We start from the raw sequence: 16331 nt of genomic DNA on the forward strand, positions 1-16331 counted from the left end.
AAAGCAGTTACAGTACATGCTGAAAGACATGCTGAAATGCTGGAATTTCGTGTTCCCTGGAGTTTTATACAATCTCTATCTTAATTTTCCTTTCTTTCTTAGCCTTATGCTGATTCTTCAGAGACGATTGGAAGAATTCACGTTTCTCATACTCTTCACAATCTGACATCGTGCACCAACTGAACAGACTCTGAAACCATTAATAAACTGTGGACATATACTGTCTGTACAGAGTTGTACTGCATAATGTCATCTGAGTCGTTGATATACTATCATCACAGAGTACAATGGCTCACTGCTCCAGACCTCCTGGATTGTGTAGTTAAGTGGATTGAGAGCATGAGAATTTACCCTTCTCTGAATGGGACATGAAACCATCACAGGGTCCCCAGCAATGCTGGTCCCCATTTATACAGCTGGGTGGACTGGAGCTTTTATTATCTTTCTCAATATACCTGTAAAACAACAGGACCAGAAGTCCACAGCCCAGGTTTTCCTTCCTTACTTAGTAGACAAAAGGTCAACAAGTAATCATATGTCTCAAGAGACAGAAATTCTTAGGCTTTATGTAAATCTGTAATTGTTTTCTCACAAACTCAGATAACAATACTCACACTGAGATGGTTGTAAGATCTGTGTGTAGCTTTTGAAGTTAGTGTAAATTCCTTTACTTCAGATGAAAAGACAGAGGGAGATACAGGAAATAATATAACATCACTTTATTAGCTATATGTATTGCATTAGGAAGTTTTCTTTTCACATACCCCAGCTTGCTCTTCATGAGACACACAGACAGGGAGAGCACAGGGTTAACCATCATACAGCACCCCTGGAGCAGGTGGGATTAAGGGCCTTACTCAGGCGCCTAACAGAGTAGGATTCCTTTGCTATCTACAGGATTTGAACCAGCAACCTTTCAGCTACAGGCACAGATCCTTAGCCGCAGTGCCACCACTCCGCCCCTCTGCATGTGAAGCCCATGAAAAATCAGCTACAGCATAGTTTTCTGTTTTGGAATGTGATTTTTAAAGTGGAACTAGACTAGTACACTAAAAAACTGGAGTCATGCAAGTAAATCTCAGCATACAAACAGAAGACAGTATTGCCTTATATCCCAATGTGATTGCAATGGTTACTTTGTTCTGTAACATGGAACTACTCTGGATATTCACTTTTATCACACTTCAGATGCCAGCCAAAATGCCAGACCAGTTCTAGTCTCACACTGGGCTGTTTCTGGTCATATCACAGCATGAGATCAATTGAAGTGATGGTACAAGCTAGAAACTCTTTTATAACTGAGATTTTCAACACAGTGAACTAAAACATGTTTGTGATAGTTAATTTGTCTTGAATCATAGCTCTATAAACAATAACTACGTCTGACTTAGTAACTAAGAAACAGGATCACAGAATGAATGACAAACACTTTAATTTTTAAAGCTACCCCTGAAATACCAATACAATTACATCACAACTGGAAATTATTCTGCATTATCTCACCACAGTGAACAGCTAGCATTCATTTAATAATATCATACAATGAAGAAAGAACAGTTTCCAAAGTCACTTCCAATTATCAGTCCTGCTGTATTTGAATTCCTCTTCTTCCCCTGTTCTGGTGGGGCTAACACATTGTGTTATGGATCATTGTTACAGATACATTCACTGGGCAAATTCGCAGAGGAACTGTACAAAAGCCAGGAAATAAAATTGGAAACAGCTTCTCAGTAAATGTGTCTTTAAAGTTGTAAATGGGTGTCCCATCACTTGGGTCAGAGAATAACACCTCCCCCCTGTCATAGTCCAGCTGCACTCTAATCTTCTGGGGCTTTCTCTTCAGAGTAAGCAGTGTCCCTGGTGAGGTCAGTGCACTGTAAACACCTCCACACTGCCAGAGAACTAAAAGTCCTCCCTTTGGGTTCAGAATTATTGATCCTTTCCTGTTGATGGATTCTTTGGCCAAACCCAAGTACCAAAAGGTGCTGTCTCCCACCTCCACGTCCCAGCAGTGTTTCCCTGAAGTAAATCCCTCAGATTCCAGCACATAGTAACAGAGATCAAACCTCTCTGGGTTGTCCACAATGGTTAGATCCTCAGACAGTGAGAGGTTGGGTGATGCTGTATTGGGGTCCAGAGTCACAGGAGCTGATAGAGAATAAAAATAATAATGGAAAATCACCCTGTCCTAATGCGTTTTTTCTAAATAAACATTTGAATTATTTTTTAATTGAAACAAATGGCATACGGTGATATAAAGGTCATATACAGTGCATTTATAAAAAACTGTGCTGAAGTCACCAATGGGTGTAACAAATAACAACATCATTATAACTCAACGGCAATCTAAAAGGAATCAAAAGTTACAGGAAGTCTGAGGAATCACAGACTACAACTGGGAAAAGTAAGACACCATTGATGACATCTAAATTATTTAATTGTTTCAGAATAATGGAAAACAATAGGATATTAACACAAATTAACAAAATATATATAAATAATGGCTTGGAATTTTTAGAGCACATTTCTTTTAGAGCCAGTTGGAGGACAACAGCTAAATAGACACTACAGACACACTGTCAGGACAGGATCACCAGGACAAACTGGCCATGTAGTGACACCTGTAGAGCAAACTGGAGGAGATCAGTCACTTCGCTCCAGGGCTCTTACACAGTCACACTCTCACTCCTTTTATCTGATTGACTCCACAATTCTCAGTGTTCCTTCTGTACTGTGAAAACCTGTAAATCCCTCTCTCCATGTGATCGTGTCCGCTAGTACTCACCGTACTGAACAATCCTCAGCATCTCCTCCCAGACTCTGTACTTCAGAGAGCCCAGGTGCTTGGCAACATCTATCAGTGGTCCTGAAACCCCCTCTGGATCCTGCAGTGTGCGCTGAGCTCTGCAATAATATTCAGGAGTCAATGCTGTTGTAGGTTAGGACTCAGTAAAATAGAAGAGAGTAAGACAGACTGGAGTGCACATACTGTACTGGACCTGATCTTTGTCTCCTTGTAGTCCTGAAAAACAACAACAGGACCAGTTACTAATTATTACCAAATACAGACTCTCAAACAGTACCTTTTAGAACCTTTTACATAGGTAACATAGTAACAGTAACATAGTTTTACTTATTTTCTGATTAAATAGTGACCATGATATTAGAGATAACACTAAAACACAGATTAGGAAGTATGGATGCATGAAGTGTATTTTAAAGATGAAAAAAAAATGTGTGTACAACAAAGAGTATGTAATTGGATTCCTACATTTAAAACAATATAACCTGAAACATTATATCATATATATAAACTTAATTATAGCTATTATTTAATTATTTTATTTTATATTGATATTGATTTCAGGCACTGTAATATAAAAGATTCTATACTACTGTATATATTAATATATTTTTATTGTAAATTCTAAATTTATCTGTGCCATTGAAGAGACACGGTTGTATAGTAAGCAGTCAGTAGTGCTGCCAATTCTGGCCAATTGATTGCAGTTCAAGAGGTGTCTATGATGTTGTATCTCTAATGAAAGTGAGGTTTATTTGAGTCTCAGATTTTCAACCAGACTGAAATCAGCCCTGTCTGGGAGGGGACTCATCATTCCAAAAGACTCCTGGAGACTTCAGAAGAATCCCTAGTTCTCAGTATGAGACTCACAACAGACCTGATGTCTTAATGTGACTACACAGTGCAGAGTGTGTACATAATTTTTCATTACTGTCAGGCTATAGTCAGAGATTGTTGTCACAGAGAGTCATCTCTACCTGCAGGAAGAAAATGTCGTCAGTTCTCATCTCCTGTTCCATGGCTCTGATTGTGTCCGAAAAAGATGTCATCTCTTTTGTAAGGCTCTCAATTTTCTCCTTCATTATCTTACTCTTCTGCTCTTCTTCCTCCCTCAGTGCAGCTATCCTGGCTTCCTCTTTATCTCGTAGAAACTGGTGAAGTTTTTCAAACTCCTCCTTAATTTGCCTCTCGGTCTGTTGGGTTTGTGTCTGGAATAGAAAGTGTTGATTGATGGTTGAGATCTATTACTCTATATTTGGGAGGTTTTTGTTGGAGTTGACTATCCAACCAAAAGGTTGTTGTTATCAATTTAAGCAAATGGCAATTACAAACATGATTAAGCAGTATCATCATTAATTACATTTTAATATTTATTTTATTCCAGCAACTGCAGGCATCTTATAGAACACACTTATTATTGCATTTTTTAAAATTAATTATTTTCTTTGCTTTCTTAGATACATTTTGAGATATTAGTCATCTTACCCTTTATCCAGAAATGTTAATAAAATAATCTGAACATTTTTACTTCTGTTTCTGGAACTACTCTGATATTTGCAAAGCACAATTACCTTAATGTACTCTGCAGTTTGGTCACATGTCTGTTTAACTTTATCAATCTCTTCAAGTTTCTTCTTCAGTGGCTCCAATGCAGCCTTGAGGTCATCCTGGAAAGAGATGATAATTTACTGCAGAAACAGACTGAGCAGACATCACTGCCAGCACAGAAGAGAGATTTCCCATCAATGGAGGAGTCTCACCACAGAGACAGTCTCTCTAGTACAGTTTCTACAGCACCTCCAGTCCACTCCATTTAGTGTATCAGTTCAGTGTTCAATGAAAATAAAACAAGTTTCTCCTTTTTTACTGAGACTTTCATTTGTAAACTAAAGCCTTACTTCATGTCCTGCAATATACTCAGTAAAAGACTTTGGAGATTATGTTGAAGGTCATTATTTATTGTTGAAAGCTTTGACAGAATAAGAACTGATGTTAAAGAAGAAAATACAACACTGTTTTTCAGTGCTTTCTCTTAGAGCCTGCATCCGTATTAATTTCAAAAGACTAAAACTTAAAAATATACATTAAAAAATCTTAAATCATGGAATCTGTGCACAAACACAATGGAAAAGTATCCTATTGTTTAGCCCTCATCTCATTTCTGGGCATGATTCTCCTTGACATCAGACCTTTGAAGCAGGAGCTCCGACGTATGACAAACTGAGCCATCTGTCCCCTTAATTCCAGAATCAAAAACACAACCCCTTTATTCACTGCCATTCCATTGAATCTGCATCTGCATCAATACCTTAATGAGATTATACTAACGTAAATATAATCTTTAATACAGGCTTCCCTGTATCTTTCAATGATTTACCTTCTTAGCCCTTGGTTTTCCTAAAGTTTTAATATTTTTTAAACAAACTTTGTTGCAGTAGATGAGGATTTCTAATTTCTGATGCTAATTTATACAGATTTACTCATTTATGTAAAGTTTATTGTTCCTTCTCGGCCCTGAGATGAGCAGCATGAATGTGTAGCTATTAAAACATTTGTCTGAAATTCCAAGTCCTGAGTTTAATCCTTTACTTAGCGTCATCTATGGAGAGTGCTCTGGTTTCCATCCACAATACAAAGACATGGTGGATGTGTTAATTAAAGACATTTGCTGAGGTTCCCTCCCAGGTGTTTTACTGCCTTATTCTACAGACATCTGGAATGTACTGTACAGTACTTCAGGTCACCTAGACTCTTATCATGAATAAGTAGCCTTCTGATAATACTGTAGCTAAATCCAACTTTAGCTACATAATGAAAAATATATAATGTATTTAGCTACATAATAACATAATGAATGTTAGAGAAAATTGAAATGATCTTAATTCAGTTTTAAATACTATAATTTAAAACTGGTAATTGTTTTAACTTCAAGTCAACTTCTATCCTTCTGAACAGTCCTTACTGATGTGATCAGTCTCAGTTACCAGGAGTCTGCACTTTATTTGACTGTTCCCCTGCAGGATTAACAGTGCAGTGATGTGTGAGGACCAGAACTGAGATTCCTGCACTACATTGTTAGAAGACTGTGACATTGTTAAAGTCTTTTGTTCAGACTAATGAATCATGACCTCTTCTTCTAAAATTAATTTGCATTAGTCAGGAAAGTTCAGGAGGAATAACAGCAGCTAAGTTCAATCAGACTCACTCCTGATGTCATTTCCTCTCTTAAAACACTATAAATACTGTACGTGATCCCTTTCTCTCCCTCATGTACATCTTTCACATGGACCATATTTTGACAGTCTCTCTGACTCGCCTTTTCAATGTACAGTATACTCAAATTTGACCTCAGCCAGGAAATGCAGCTCCTCACATTCTCCACATACCAGTGAGTCTTTCATCTGCTGCTTTTCTGTTTCAGTTACTTGCTTTTCAACCTCAGCCAGCCCCATCTATGGCTCTTTTCAAGGTTTCAAGCCTTTCCAAAGACTGAGATCTGCCGTTCTCATCCCATTATTTCTGTTATTTCTCCTTTTAAAAAATCTGAACAATGCAAACTCACTGTTATGTTTTCAAATTGTGTCCCGTCCTTTTGAAATCTTTTCTTCCATTATCATCTGGACAGTAACACAATGTCACCAACCTCTCCATTAACACAAAGTTCCATTCACAATGTGCATCTAGGAGAAATGCTGTCACACAGCACACGGCAGGGCAGAACATCTGAGATTGTGTCACTGCAAACCCAGAACCATTGTTCTGCATTCTTCCTCTCTGTTTCTTATTTCAGCATTCTGTTTTCCTTGATTCTGCTTCTTTATTATCCAGTCTAAACTCGCTCCTCTGAATCTGAAGCCCAATGCTGCACTCTTTCCTCCATGTTCTTTATTCTTGAGTGTTCTTTTGTGCTCTCTTCTGCTTCCATTACATGGCATCCAATTTGGCACTCTCTCCCTCTTTGCCCCTGCTGCTACTGATGCCATCTCCACGGCCCCGAGTCTGGCATCCTTAGTCTCGTATACCTGATGTTCTGTGTCAGCACGCATAAGGAAGGCTCTACAGCCTTGTCTCTTTTCTTTACAGCATGGAATAAATAAACAGCTTATCAATACATCCCTTTATCATTAAGCAACTCCATTAGGTCATTGGAAGCCTACCTCCCTTAAATACAGTAAACCTGCTGTATACAGATAACCTTCAACAAGCAATCCCCCAGGTTTCTATCCAACTGATGCAACAATCCACAGTTCAAAGCATGCATCACACAACACTTCTGTCACACTCTCCATGCTTTCCATAATTCTGCATTTGGTGGTTTGGGGTCCTACTTGGTACTTTTGCCAGCAGCCATATCACCCTGCAACTCACAACTGGCAGCCCACTGAAGCTAAGTAGGTGTGAGCCTGGTCAGTACCTGGATGGGAGACCTCCTGGGAAAAACTAAGGTTGCTGCTGGAAGAGGTGTTAGTGGGGCCAGCAGGGGGTGCTCACCCTGTGGTCCACGTGGGTCCTAATGCCCCAGTATAGTGATGGGGACACTATACTGTAAACAGGTGCCGTCATTCGGATGAGACGTAAAACCAAGGTCCTGACTCTCTGTGGTCATTAAAAATCCCAGGGCGTTTCTCGAAAAGAGTAGGGGTGTAACTGGCCCTTATCAATCATGGCCTCCTAATAATCCCCATCTATGAATTGGCTTCATTACTCTCTGCTCTCCTCCCCACTAATAGCTGATGTGTGGTGAGCGTTCTGGCGCACTATGGCTGCCGTCGCATCATCCAGGTAGATGCTGCTCATTGGTGGTGGTGGAGGGGAGACCCCATTACCTGTAAAGCGCTTTGATTGGAGTGTCCAGAAAAGCGCTATATAAGTGTAAGCAATTATTATTATTATTATTATTACTTTTGGGGGTCCTGGCTTCCTCATCCTATGGCCAGAATGTTGGTGCTCAGCCAAGTGAGTTAAGCCAAATTTTCTTATTTTTCCCTTGTTCTGGTTTAATTTTCTGCCTGCCTGTTCTGATCTGCACTCTGATTTCCCAGTAGTAGCCTCAGCAGCCTCTCCGGGTGGTCATCTCAACCTGGATCCTGAAGCCTGTCTGCATTCCTGTCTGTGGTTCTCGACGCCAGGATACCACTCCAGAGTTGAATACCCTGTTCTAACCTGGAAGCCAGGCTTGGGATTCTGCTTAATAGCCAAAGCTTCTCAAATCTGTGACGGGCTATCTCGCCAGGGTAGAGAACCCCGGGCTATACGCTGACCACCTGCTTCTTGTTGCTGGAGCAGTCTGATCACAGTCTGCTAAGATTACTGCAGTCTGCTCTCACCCGGCTCCAGTATACGCCGGTCTGCTTGTACCCTGCCCTGGATCATGGCTGCCTGCTTGCACTAGCTCCAGACATCTGCTACCTCATTGGACCCTGTACTCCAGATCCTGATACCCATGGCCTGCTCTGGCCTCTTTTCCTGATCACTGCAACCTTGCGAATTGAACTATACAGAGGCTCTGTCTGTGGAGTTCCCTGACCTCCTTGCCCACAGCCCAGTTCTGATTCCTGGTTTGCCCTGTCCCTTTCCACCTTTTCTGTTCCGTCATTTTCTGGCCGCCCATCTGGCTCTTCTTTGGGGCAGCTTCATTCCTTGGTTCAGGGCTCTTTCCCTTTGCTCACATTCCTGTGAGCCTTCAGCAGAGCCTTCTGTTCAGTCCTGGGGAAACAGGCATCCTGTGTCTGCTCTGTCTGGGAGCATTCCCCTGTTAGCCTGGTCTCCCTAAGGATTCTTGTTTCCAGGAATCTTACTGGGAGCGCTCATGGTGGCTTTGCTGACTCAGGACTCTGAGAGCTGAGAGGGACATTAGGATGGGCCTTTGCCTCCGGTCCTTGCAGATGTCTTCCCCGGTGCATCCAAGTACCCGATCCTATTCACACCTGGGCGCCTCTGTCAGAGAGAGCACCACAGCGCACACCCGGCCTGGTTTCGGAGAAGACCCCCATTAAGGGCGTGCGCCTTCAGTCATTCAGTCATGACTTGACCACTGTGTAGAGGTTCCCTGCCTTGCCTACCCATGAGACCCCTCTTCTAAGTGAAGGCCCTGGGAGTAGTGCAGCTACACTCTGAGAAGACTTCTTTTCTGTCTCATGTTGGCCAGGGAGTTTGCTTGCCTGCTCCCCTGGCTACCTGGAGGACTGCCTCCCAGACCCATGTGCCTCCTTTCCCACTGGGGCTCGGTACTTGGTAGCTGGTCCCGTCCCAGAGCTGAGGGTCCCAGATTCCAGTCGGCGGGCTGGGCTGAGCAGTCTTTGTAGGGCCTGGCACTTCGCTGTGTCAGTCTGTCTCTGACACTCTGGAGGTCTGAGAAACATGTGAGTACTAAAAGGGTAATGAACAATAATAATAAAACTGCAACTCCTTGTGAAACTGGATTTTTTACAATGTGATAAAAAAAAGTTGCTTCAGACTGAAAAAACAAAATGTAAATAAAGTCAGTTCCCATTGTTTTCTATGATAGGCTTTTGTACATAATCAATAATTCAGAATCTCTGCTCATTAATGGTTATCAAATATACTTACTAACTGAATATATTCAAAACCAAACATGCTAAGAACATTGGCAGAACTGTAATTTCCTTTTGAAAATAAAATCTAAAATTTTACTTTGAAAGTGTTTTTTTAGATACAATGTTTTCTCACCTTACGATCCACCACAGCTTCTTCCACAGGACAGAACTCATGGTTTTTGTGTTTTCCTGAGGTCTGACAAACCAGGCAGACAGGCTCTTCATCAGTCATACAGAAGAGCTTGAGTTTCTCCCTGTGCAGACTGCAGAGCTCTTCAGACCCTGCTGGAGGTCTCTGACTCCGTTCCCGTAAGAACTTCTCACACACATTCTTTAGAGCCAAGTTGAAAGGAGGCAGATCCCTTGAAGATCTTCTCCTGCAGGCTGGACATTCCTGAGAGCCCTTCTGTTTCCAGTGCTGCTCCAGACAGACTTTACAGAAGCTGAGGCTGCATGTCAGGAGAACAGGATCCTTGAAGATATCATAACACATGGAACAGGAGAGATCCTCTTCAAGGCCAGAAGATCTTGCTGCCATTTCTTTGATAGACCTACAGCACAATCTGACATTTATTTTATTCAATCTGCCTTTCTAAATACATTTAGATCCATTACATTTTCTCTGGTTATAAGACCTGCTTATATACCTCATGTGAAAAGACTGCTGTCCCTGACTCTAGTAACAATTTCCACAAAAAATACTAAAACCTTGATCTTGCTGCAATATTCTTATCACCTGACTCTCACATCTTCTCATGAAGGAATGATCCAGTAATAATAATAATAATAATAAACTTTATTTTATATAGCGCCTTTAAAGGTGGCTTCTCAAAGCTCTTTACAGGATGACAATAACAATAAATAAGAAGACTACAACAATAAATAAGAAAATTTCACAAGACAGGACACAATTATAATTACAACAATACAACAATAACAATAGAGGAGACCGTGGAAGATGGTATTAAGAAGAGCAGAGGTGTGAAGAATGGAACCAGTTAAGTAAAGGCTTTTCTGAAAAGGAGGGTTTTGAGTCTGGATTTGAAGGAGTTTAGAGAAGGTGACTCTCTAATATCCTTGGGCAAAGAGTTCCAGAGCTTGGGGGCATAGCAGGAGAAGGCCCTGTCGCCCATACAATGTAGACGGGCTTGGGGGACAGTAAGGAGGGCAGAATTTGAAGAGCGGAGGTTGCGAGGTGGGGAGTAGGGCGATAAAAGTTCAGACAGGTATTGAGGTGCCAAGCCATGTAAAGCCTTGTAGGTGAGCATGAGGATTTATTTAAGTCTACGCGGAATTTGACCGGAAGCCAGTGCAAGGACTCCAGGATAGGAGTAATGTGAACACTTGCACTAGATCTGGTCAGGATTCTGGCTGCTGAATTTTGGACATACTGCAGCTTGTTCAGAGTAGATTTAGATACCCCAGGGAGCAGAGCATTGCAGTAGTCAATTCGAGAGAATACAAATATGTCGATCAGCTTTTCAGCCACAGTTAATGATAGCATAGGGCGTAGTCTTGCGATATTTCTAAGGTGAAAAAAGATGTTTTGACAGTATGCTGTACATGTGGGTCGAATGTTAAGCCAGAATCGAATATAACCCCAAGGTCTTTCAATTTTGATTGGAGCTCAAGTACAGAGCCATCTACAGACAGGGTTACAGGACTGGCTTTACGAAGTTGATGGGGGGTACCAATAAGCATGACTTCAGTCTTGTCACAGTTAAGATGAAGGAAGTTTTGAGTCATCCAAATTTTTATGTCAGAGATGCAATTAGATAGAATAGAGACAGCCACATCAGTGTCGGGTTTGGTATGGATGTATATTTGAGTATCGTCAGCGTAAAAATGAAAGCTGAAGCCATGTGATCTTAAACGCTGACCAAATGGGAACATGTAAATGCTGAAGAGCAAGGGGCCCAGTATTGAGCCCTGAGGGACACCAGACTTGACAAGACCAATTTCAGGTCTGTACCCATTGAGAGAGACAAAGTGACAGCGATCAGTGAGGTAAGACTTAAACCATTTGAGGGCAGTGTCAGAGACTCCAAACACAGTCTCGAGACGAGAAAGCAAGATGTTATGGTCAACAGTGTCAAAGGCAGCACTGAGATCAAGAAGGATGAGTATGGAAAGAGAACCAGAATCAGAAGCTATTAGGAGATCGTTGGTGATTTTGACTAGGGCGGTTTCTGTGCTGTGAAGTTGACGGAAGCCAGATTGGAGGGGTTCGAAAAGGTTGTTTGTCATGAGGTGGTTATGTAACTGAAGTGTGACAGCACGTTCTAGAATTTTAGAGAGAAAGGGTAAGTTGGAGATGGGGCGAAAGTTGTTAAGATTGTCGAGAGCCATGTTAGGCTTCTTTGGCACTGGGGTAATAGCAGCAGTTTTGAGGACCGTTGGTACAATGCCGGTGCTCAAGGATTCATGTATTATATTGAGGACAATGGGACAGAGAGAAGAGAAACAGGACTGGAATAAAGTGGTGGGAATGGGATCTAAAATAGATGTGGTGGGTTTCATGCGCGTAACTAGTTTGTTTAGGGATGCTGAGTCAGAAAGAGAGAAAATGGAGAGACGGGAACCAGAGAAGTTGGATGAGGAGGGAGGAGGTGTGGAAATGATATCCGTAGTGGAGAGAATGTGATGCCGGATGTTGTCAATCTTAGAACTAAAGAAATCTAAGAATGTGTTGCAAAGTTGTGATGAGGCAGGTAATGTGGTGGGGCAGTTTGGCTTGAGCAGTCTGTTGATGGTGGAGAAAAGATGTCTGGGATTGTTTTGGTGATTTTCAATGATGTGAGAGAAGTAGGTGGATCTAGCAGACTCTATAGTAACCTTATAATCAGATAAGTAATCTCTCCAGGCCTGATAATGTACATTTAGGCCGGAAAGACGCCACCTACGGTCAAGTTTGCGAGAGGCTGCCTTCATGAAACGCAGATGGTCATTGTACCAGGGGGCAGTCTGACAACATTTCTACATTTTTCTAAACAAATGTTTCTGGGTAGTTTTAAACATGTGCTCATTGCTGCTCTGCAGTGATTGGATGAGTCAGAAAGTGCAAATGACCTAGAAGGTTCACATTCTAATCATTCATTTAGTGTCTTTTCAAACTATAAGTTCTGCACCCATGAAGATGTAGAAGAGAGTAAACCTTCACTTTGATAGACTTTGGATTCAACAGCTAAAATCTTGTAAAGGAGAATCTTGTCTGTAAAATCAGAAATACCACACTTTTCCAAGAAGTAACGATAAAATGCAGTGTGGCATTACGCTGGGGTGCGCCCAGTGTGGAAGCAGAGCCCTGGTGAAAGGGCGACGCCTCACCTTTGTAGTCACAGCTGTGTCACGATTGCTAGTCCTCCTCTTAAGGGTGCTCCAGCCCTTCCTCGTTCTTTCCCATTACCTGCACCTGTTCCCTATTTCCATTCCCCCTTAAAAGCCAGACGCAGACGTCACCCAAGGTTCCTCATTGAATCCCGTTTCGTGAGAACCCGGGGTCCTGCTGCGTCTGGTTCCGTTATGGTTTTAACCTTCTGTTCCTGATTCCCCGCCCCGCCGGTCCTGACCCGGTTCATGCTTTTATTCCCTGGATGAAAGCATGAACCCGGCTCATGCTTTTATTCCCTGGATGGATCTCCTGGCTTTGGACTCTACTCTTCAGTTTTGGATTCTCCGTTTGGACTTTGTCTTTGTTTGTTCACCCTGGACTCACTTCCCCAGGACACCTGCTCACCTTGGAAACGCCCCCCTGCATCCAGACCCTCTCCTGCATGACTTTTTCCCCAGTGTATCTTCACTATTCCCGATAGTCTCGTCTGCATAGGGCCCGGAAAGAACTGTTTCGTGACAGTATGAGGAACCAACACCCCGGCCCCGCGGAAGGCACATTGGTACCTGGATCACCGTGCAGCCAGGTGAGAGTTGCATGGGGAGAGCCTTGAGGACCTGGATGGCAGAAGCTGCTTCCTGGATGTGGGATAGGGAGACCAACAGAGAGAAACTCCAGGGTTCCCATGGCTGAAGTCAGATGTCTGTGTGCAATCTGGTTCAGAGGCTGAAGTCCTGGAGTGGAGTGAAGTAGAATGAGAGCAGGGCTGCAGTGTACAGTGAAATATTGGAGTGGAGTAAATGATCTGGAACAAGGATGCAGGGCAGCACGGGAAGAGCCCGGGGGTCCTGGACAACAGAAGTTGCCTCCTGAATGTGGACAGAACCAGAGGCCAGCTGAGGTAAAGTCCAGGGAATCCAGGGCGGAGGTCTAGGGTTGGCGTGTAGTCAGGAACTGGAACAGTGGTTGCCCAGAGAGATGTCCTGGAACCAGACCGGATTGGAGTCTGAGCAGACTTTCTCAGTGGCGAGAAATGGGTAGCCAGCATCCAGCCTGGGGACCTCTACCCTGGCGAATCAGCCTGTCAACGGAATTGGGCAGCATCGGCTATGGAGCGGAATCCTGTGCCAAGCTCCCAGGGAAAAATGGAGGATGCGCGGGTATCTTGGTCTTGGAAGGGAATCCAGTTTCTTAGGCCTGAGGGAGAACAGGATTTCAACTTAGGAGGAGAATCCTGGCACAGAGAACCAGAGACAGGAGTGCAGATGGGCTTCGGGATCAAGGGTGAGACTACGAGCTGGTGAGACTTCTGAGGCATCTGCCGGGGGAACTGGACATCAGGCGAGAACAGACAAGACGGTGGAAAAATAATAATGGAATGGAAATTAAAGTGCAGACATGAAAATTGAAAAGGGATGAAAAGAGCAATGTTAGAGAATGTCGAAGGAGGGCTCCAGCTTTAAATAGAGAAACTGAGTAATTAGTAAGGAATTAAATAATTGGTAATTAAAGGCAGATCACCTGAAGGGAATCTGGTTTATGCGACAAGCCCTGGAGCACCGTGAGCCCTTGTGAGAATGTGACGGTTTCCAAGGGCAACTGCTAGTCAAGAGACGCCATATGGGTGCGATCATGACTTCCTGTTCATCACCATTAATGTTGTAAAGGTCACAGATTAAAACCGCACTGACAAATATCCATTTTGTTTTTATATCTGCCTGCATTGTTTTCTGCATTATCAGCATCCATTACACAGTATACAATTATTAATGTGGTGCTACTTTGATGCTACATTTTGCTCATAGGACAGGGCTTCCTCCCCTTAAATACAAAATCTATTGGTCATTCATAAAAAGGACACAAATACAACTGAAGCATGTAAATACAGAGCTGTATCTTAATTCAATTAAATATTGTTGCGAATACAGGGTTGAGAAAATAGCGAATTATGAAAAGCAGACTGCACCCAATTATCAATTAGCAATTTAAATAAATTCCATTATTTGATAATTTGCTTACGGTGTGCAATGTGAAAAATAATCTTTCATGAAGAATTCCAATGTCTGCTTAAAATCTAAAAAAGCCATATCACATGTTCTGTTTGTATCTAAAACTGTTATTGTTTCTTCAAAAAAACTGTAAGTCCCATTCAACTTATTTTGTATGTTTTCCTACAACTTTTAAATGCTGTTTTATTCATTGCTGTACCTAAATTAAAAAAGTTTACAGATGAAAAGAGGCTGTGTGTCCTATATTACACTCATTGTGGATAACTACTTATTAAGACCTGGCACTGTAGAGGTGACTGGAGTTTTAGACTTAAAGTCATTTTTTTTAAAGATCAGACATTCTCTGTAAACATGTTAATTTTCCATAGCAAAATATTTTTTGTTAACAGATCCCCTGTTATAACACATAACACATAATTTTAAATGTTAAATACATTCTAAAACCTGGTCTTGTCATTTATTATACATGACAGCAGTACTAAAAAATAATGATTGGTCATCTTGATTTTATGTGTTTATTTCTAAAGCAGAGCTCTGACAGTCTTTTGCATTCTATTCTATTTAAATGTACAGGAGTGCTGGGTGTCCATAAAAAATTTCCCTCAGGGGACAATAAAAATCTTATCGTGCAATGTGGGGCAACAACTGTCATCTGAACACTGATACATTGGAGAACTTATCAGGAATACTGTAAATCATTAAGCCTTTTAGAGTATTTAGCCCTTTAATTTATATTTACAATTATTTTCATATGACAGTTCAAAATAGAAAGTATTTAGGAATCTTTTTTCTCTTCTTTTCACCTGTCTTCAGTTCTCTTCTTTTTCTTCATACAGTATGTGATTCCATTTGAGGTTTAGAGGTTTAGAGTCCATCAATCAGACCCTGACACAAGTCTAAGCATCATCACCTTGTAGCCTGATTTCATCTACATCTAGGTTTACAGTACTATTACTCACAGCACAACACAGTGCATATGCTGAAGGTCTATTTAGGAGAGTTTTTCACATCAGCCATGCTCTGGTCAACACACTGTGCTATTATCTAGCAAGTAATTTTTAAAGGTGACCTAAAATTCTAACACATTTAAATCAGTGTTGGAATTTATTCTACATTATTGCACTACAAAGAAGAAGGAACAATTTTAAAGCTACTGTACCTCTAATAACCAGTCCTGCCGTGTTTGAATTCTCCTCCTCCTGTCCTACTGGGGGCAGTGTTGCCCATTGCTCTGCTATTGGAGCCTGAGCAGCATCACACAGTGACTCCACTAAAGCTTAAGGAGGATTTTTCATTCCAGCTCTGCTTTGATCTCCCTCAACATGCTGTGTTATTGCCCACAGTTACAGACACCTTTACTGGGCAGATTCTGAGAGTAACAGATTTTCACCCTCACAGTAAATGTGTGTTTAAAAGTATAGATATGTGTCCCATCGCTGGGCTCGAGGAATGACAGCTCCCCCATGTCATAGCGTACCTGCACTCTTATTTTCTGGGGTCTCCTCTTCACAGTGAGCCATATTCCTGTTGAGAGCACAAATTCCTCACTCTTTCCTGTTGATGAATTCTTTGGCCAAACCCAAGTACCAGAAGGTGCTGTTTCCCAATTCCACATCCCAGCAGTGTCTCCC

At 41.9% G+C, this 16331-nt stretch overlaps 1 protein-coding gene across 1 annotated transcript; it reads right to left on the bottom strand.

Annotated features, from left to right (window-relative positions):
• Positions 1-704: 704 nt before the first annotated feature.
• LOC148650171 (zinc-binding protein A33-like) lies at positions 705-10110 on the bottom strand. The gene is made up of 6 exons (XM_088603718.1): positions 9494-10110; positions 4375-4470; positions 3781-4011; positions 3000-3022; positions 2786-2904; positions 705-2148 (listed from the first exon to the last, which is right to left on the bottom strand). Exons 1-6 carry the CDS (start codon positions 9896-9898, stop codon positions 1628-1630), a joined length of 1395 nt encoding a protein of 464 aa, XP_088459844.1. The 5' UTR covers positions 9899-10110; the 3' UTR covers positions 705-1627.
• Between the last annotated feature and the right edge of the window lie 6221 nt (positions 10111-16331).

The sequence above is a fragment of the Lepisosteus platostomus genome, chromosome 13, assembly GCF_059453375.1.
Source record: "Lepisosteus platostomus isolate fLepPlt1 chromosome 13, fLepPlt1.hap1, whole genome shotgun sequence".
In the NCBI taxonomy this organism is placed as follows: Eukaryota; Metazoa; Chordata; class Actinopteri; order Semionotiformes; family Lepisosteidae; genus Lepisosteus; species Lepisosteus platostomus.

Coding starts and splice junctions, on each gene's coding strand:
- LOC148650171 (XM_088603718.1), bottom strand. CDS start 9,898: ATGGCAGCAAGATCTTCTGGCCTTGAAGAGGATCTCTCCTGTTCCATG. Junction 4,471..9,493: donor AAGCTGTGGTGGATCGTAAG/GTGAGAAAACAT, acceptor ATCTCTTTCCAG/GATGACCTCAAGGCTGCATT. Junction 4,012..4,374: donor AAACTGCAGAGTACATTAAG/GTAATTGTGCTT, acceptor TTTCTATTCCAG/ACACAAACCCAACAGACCGA.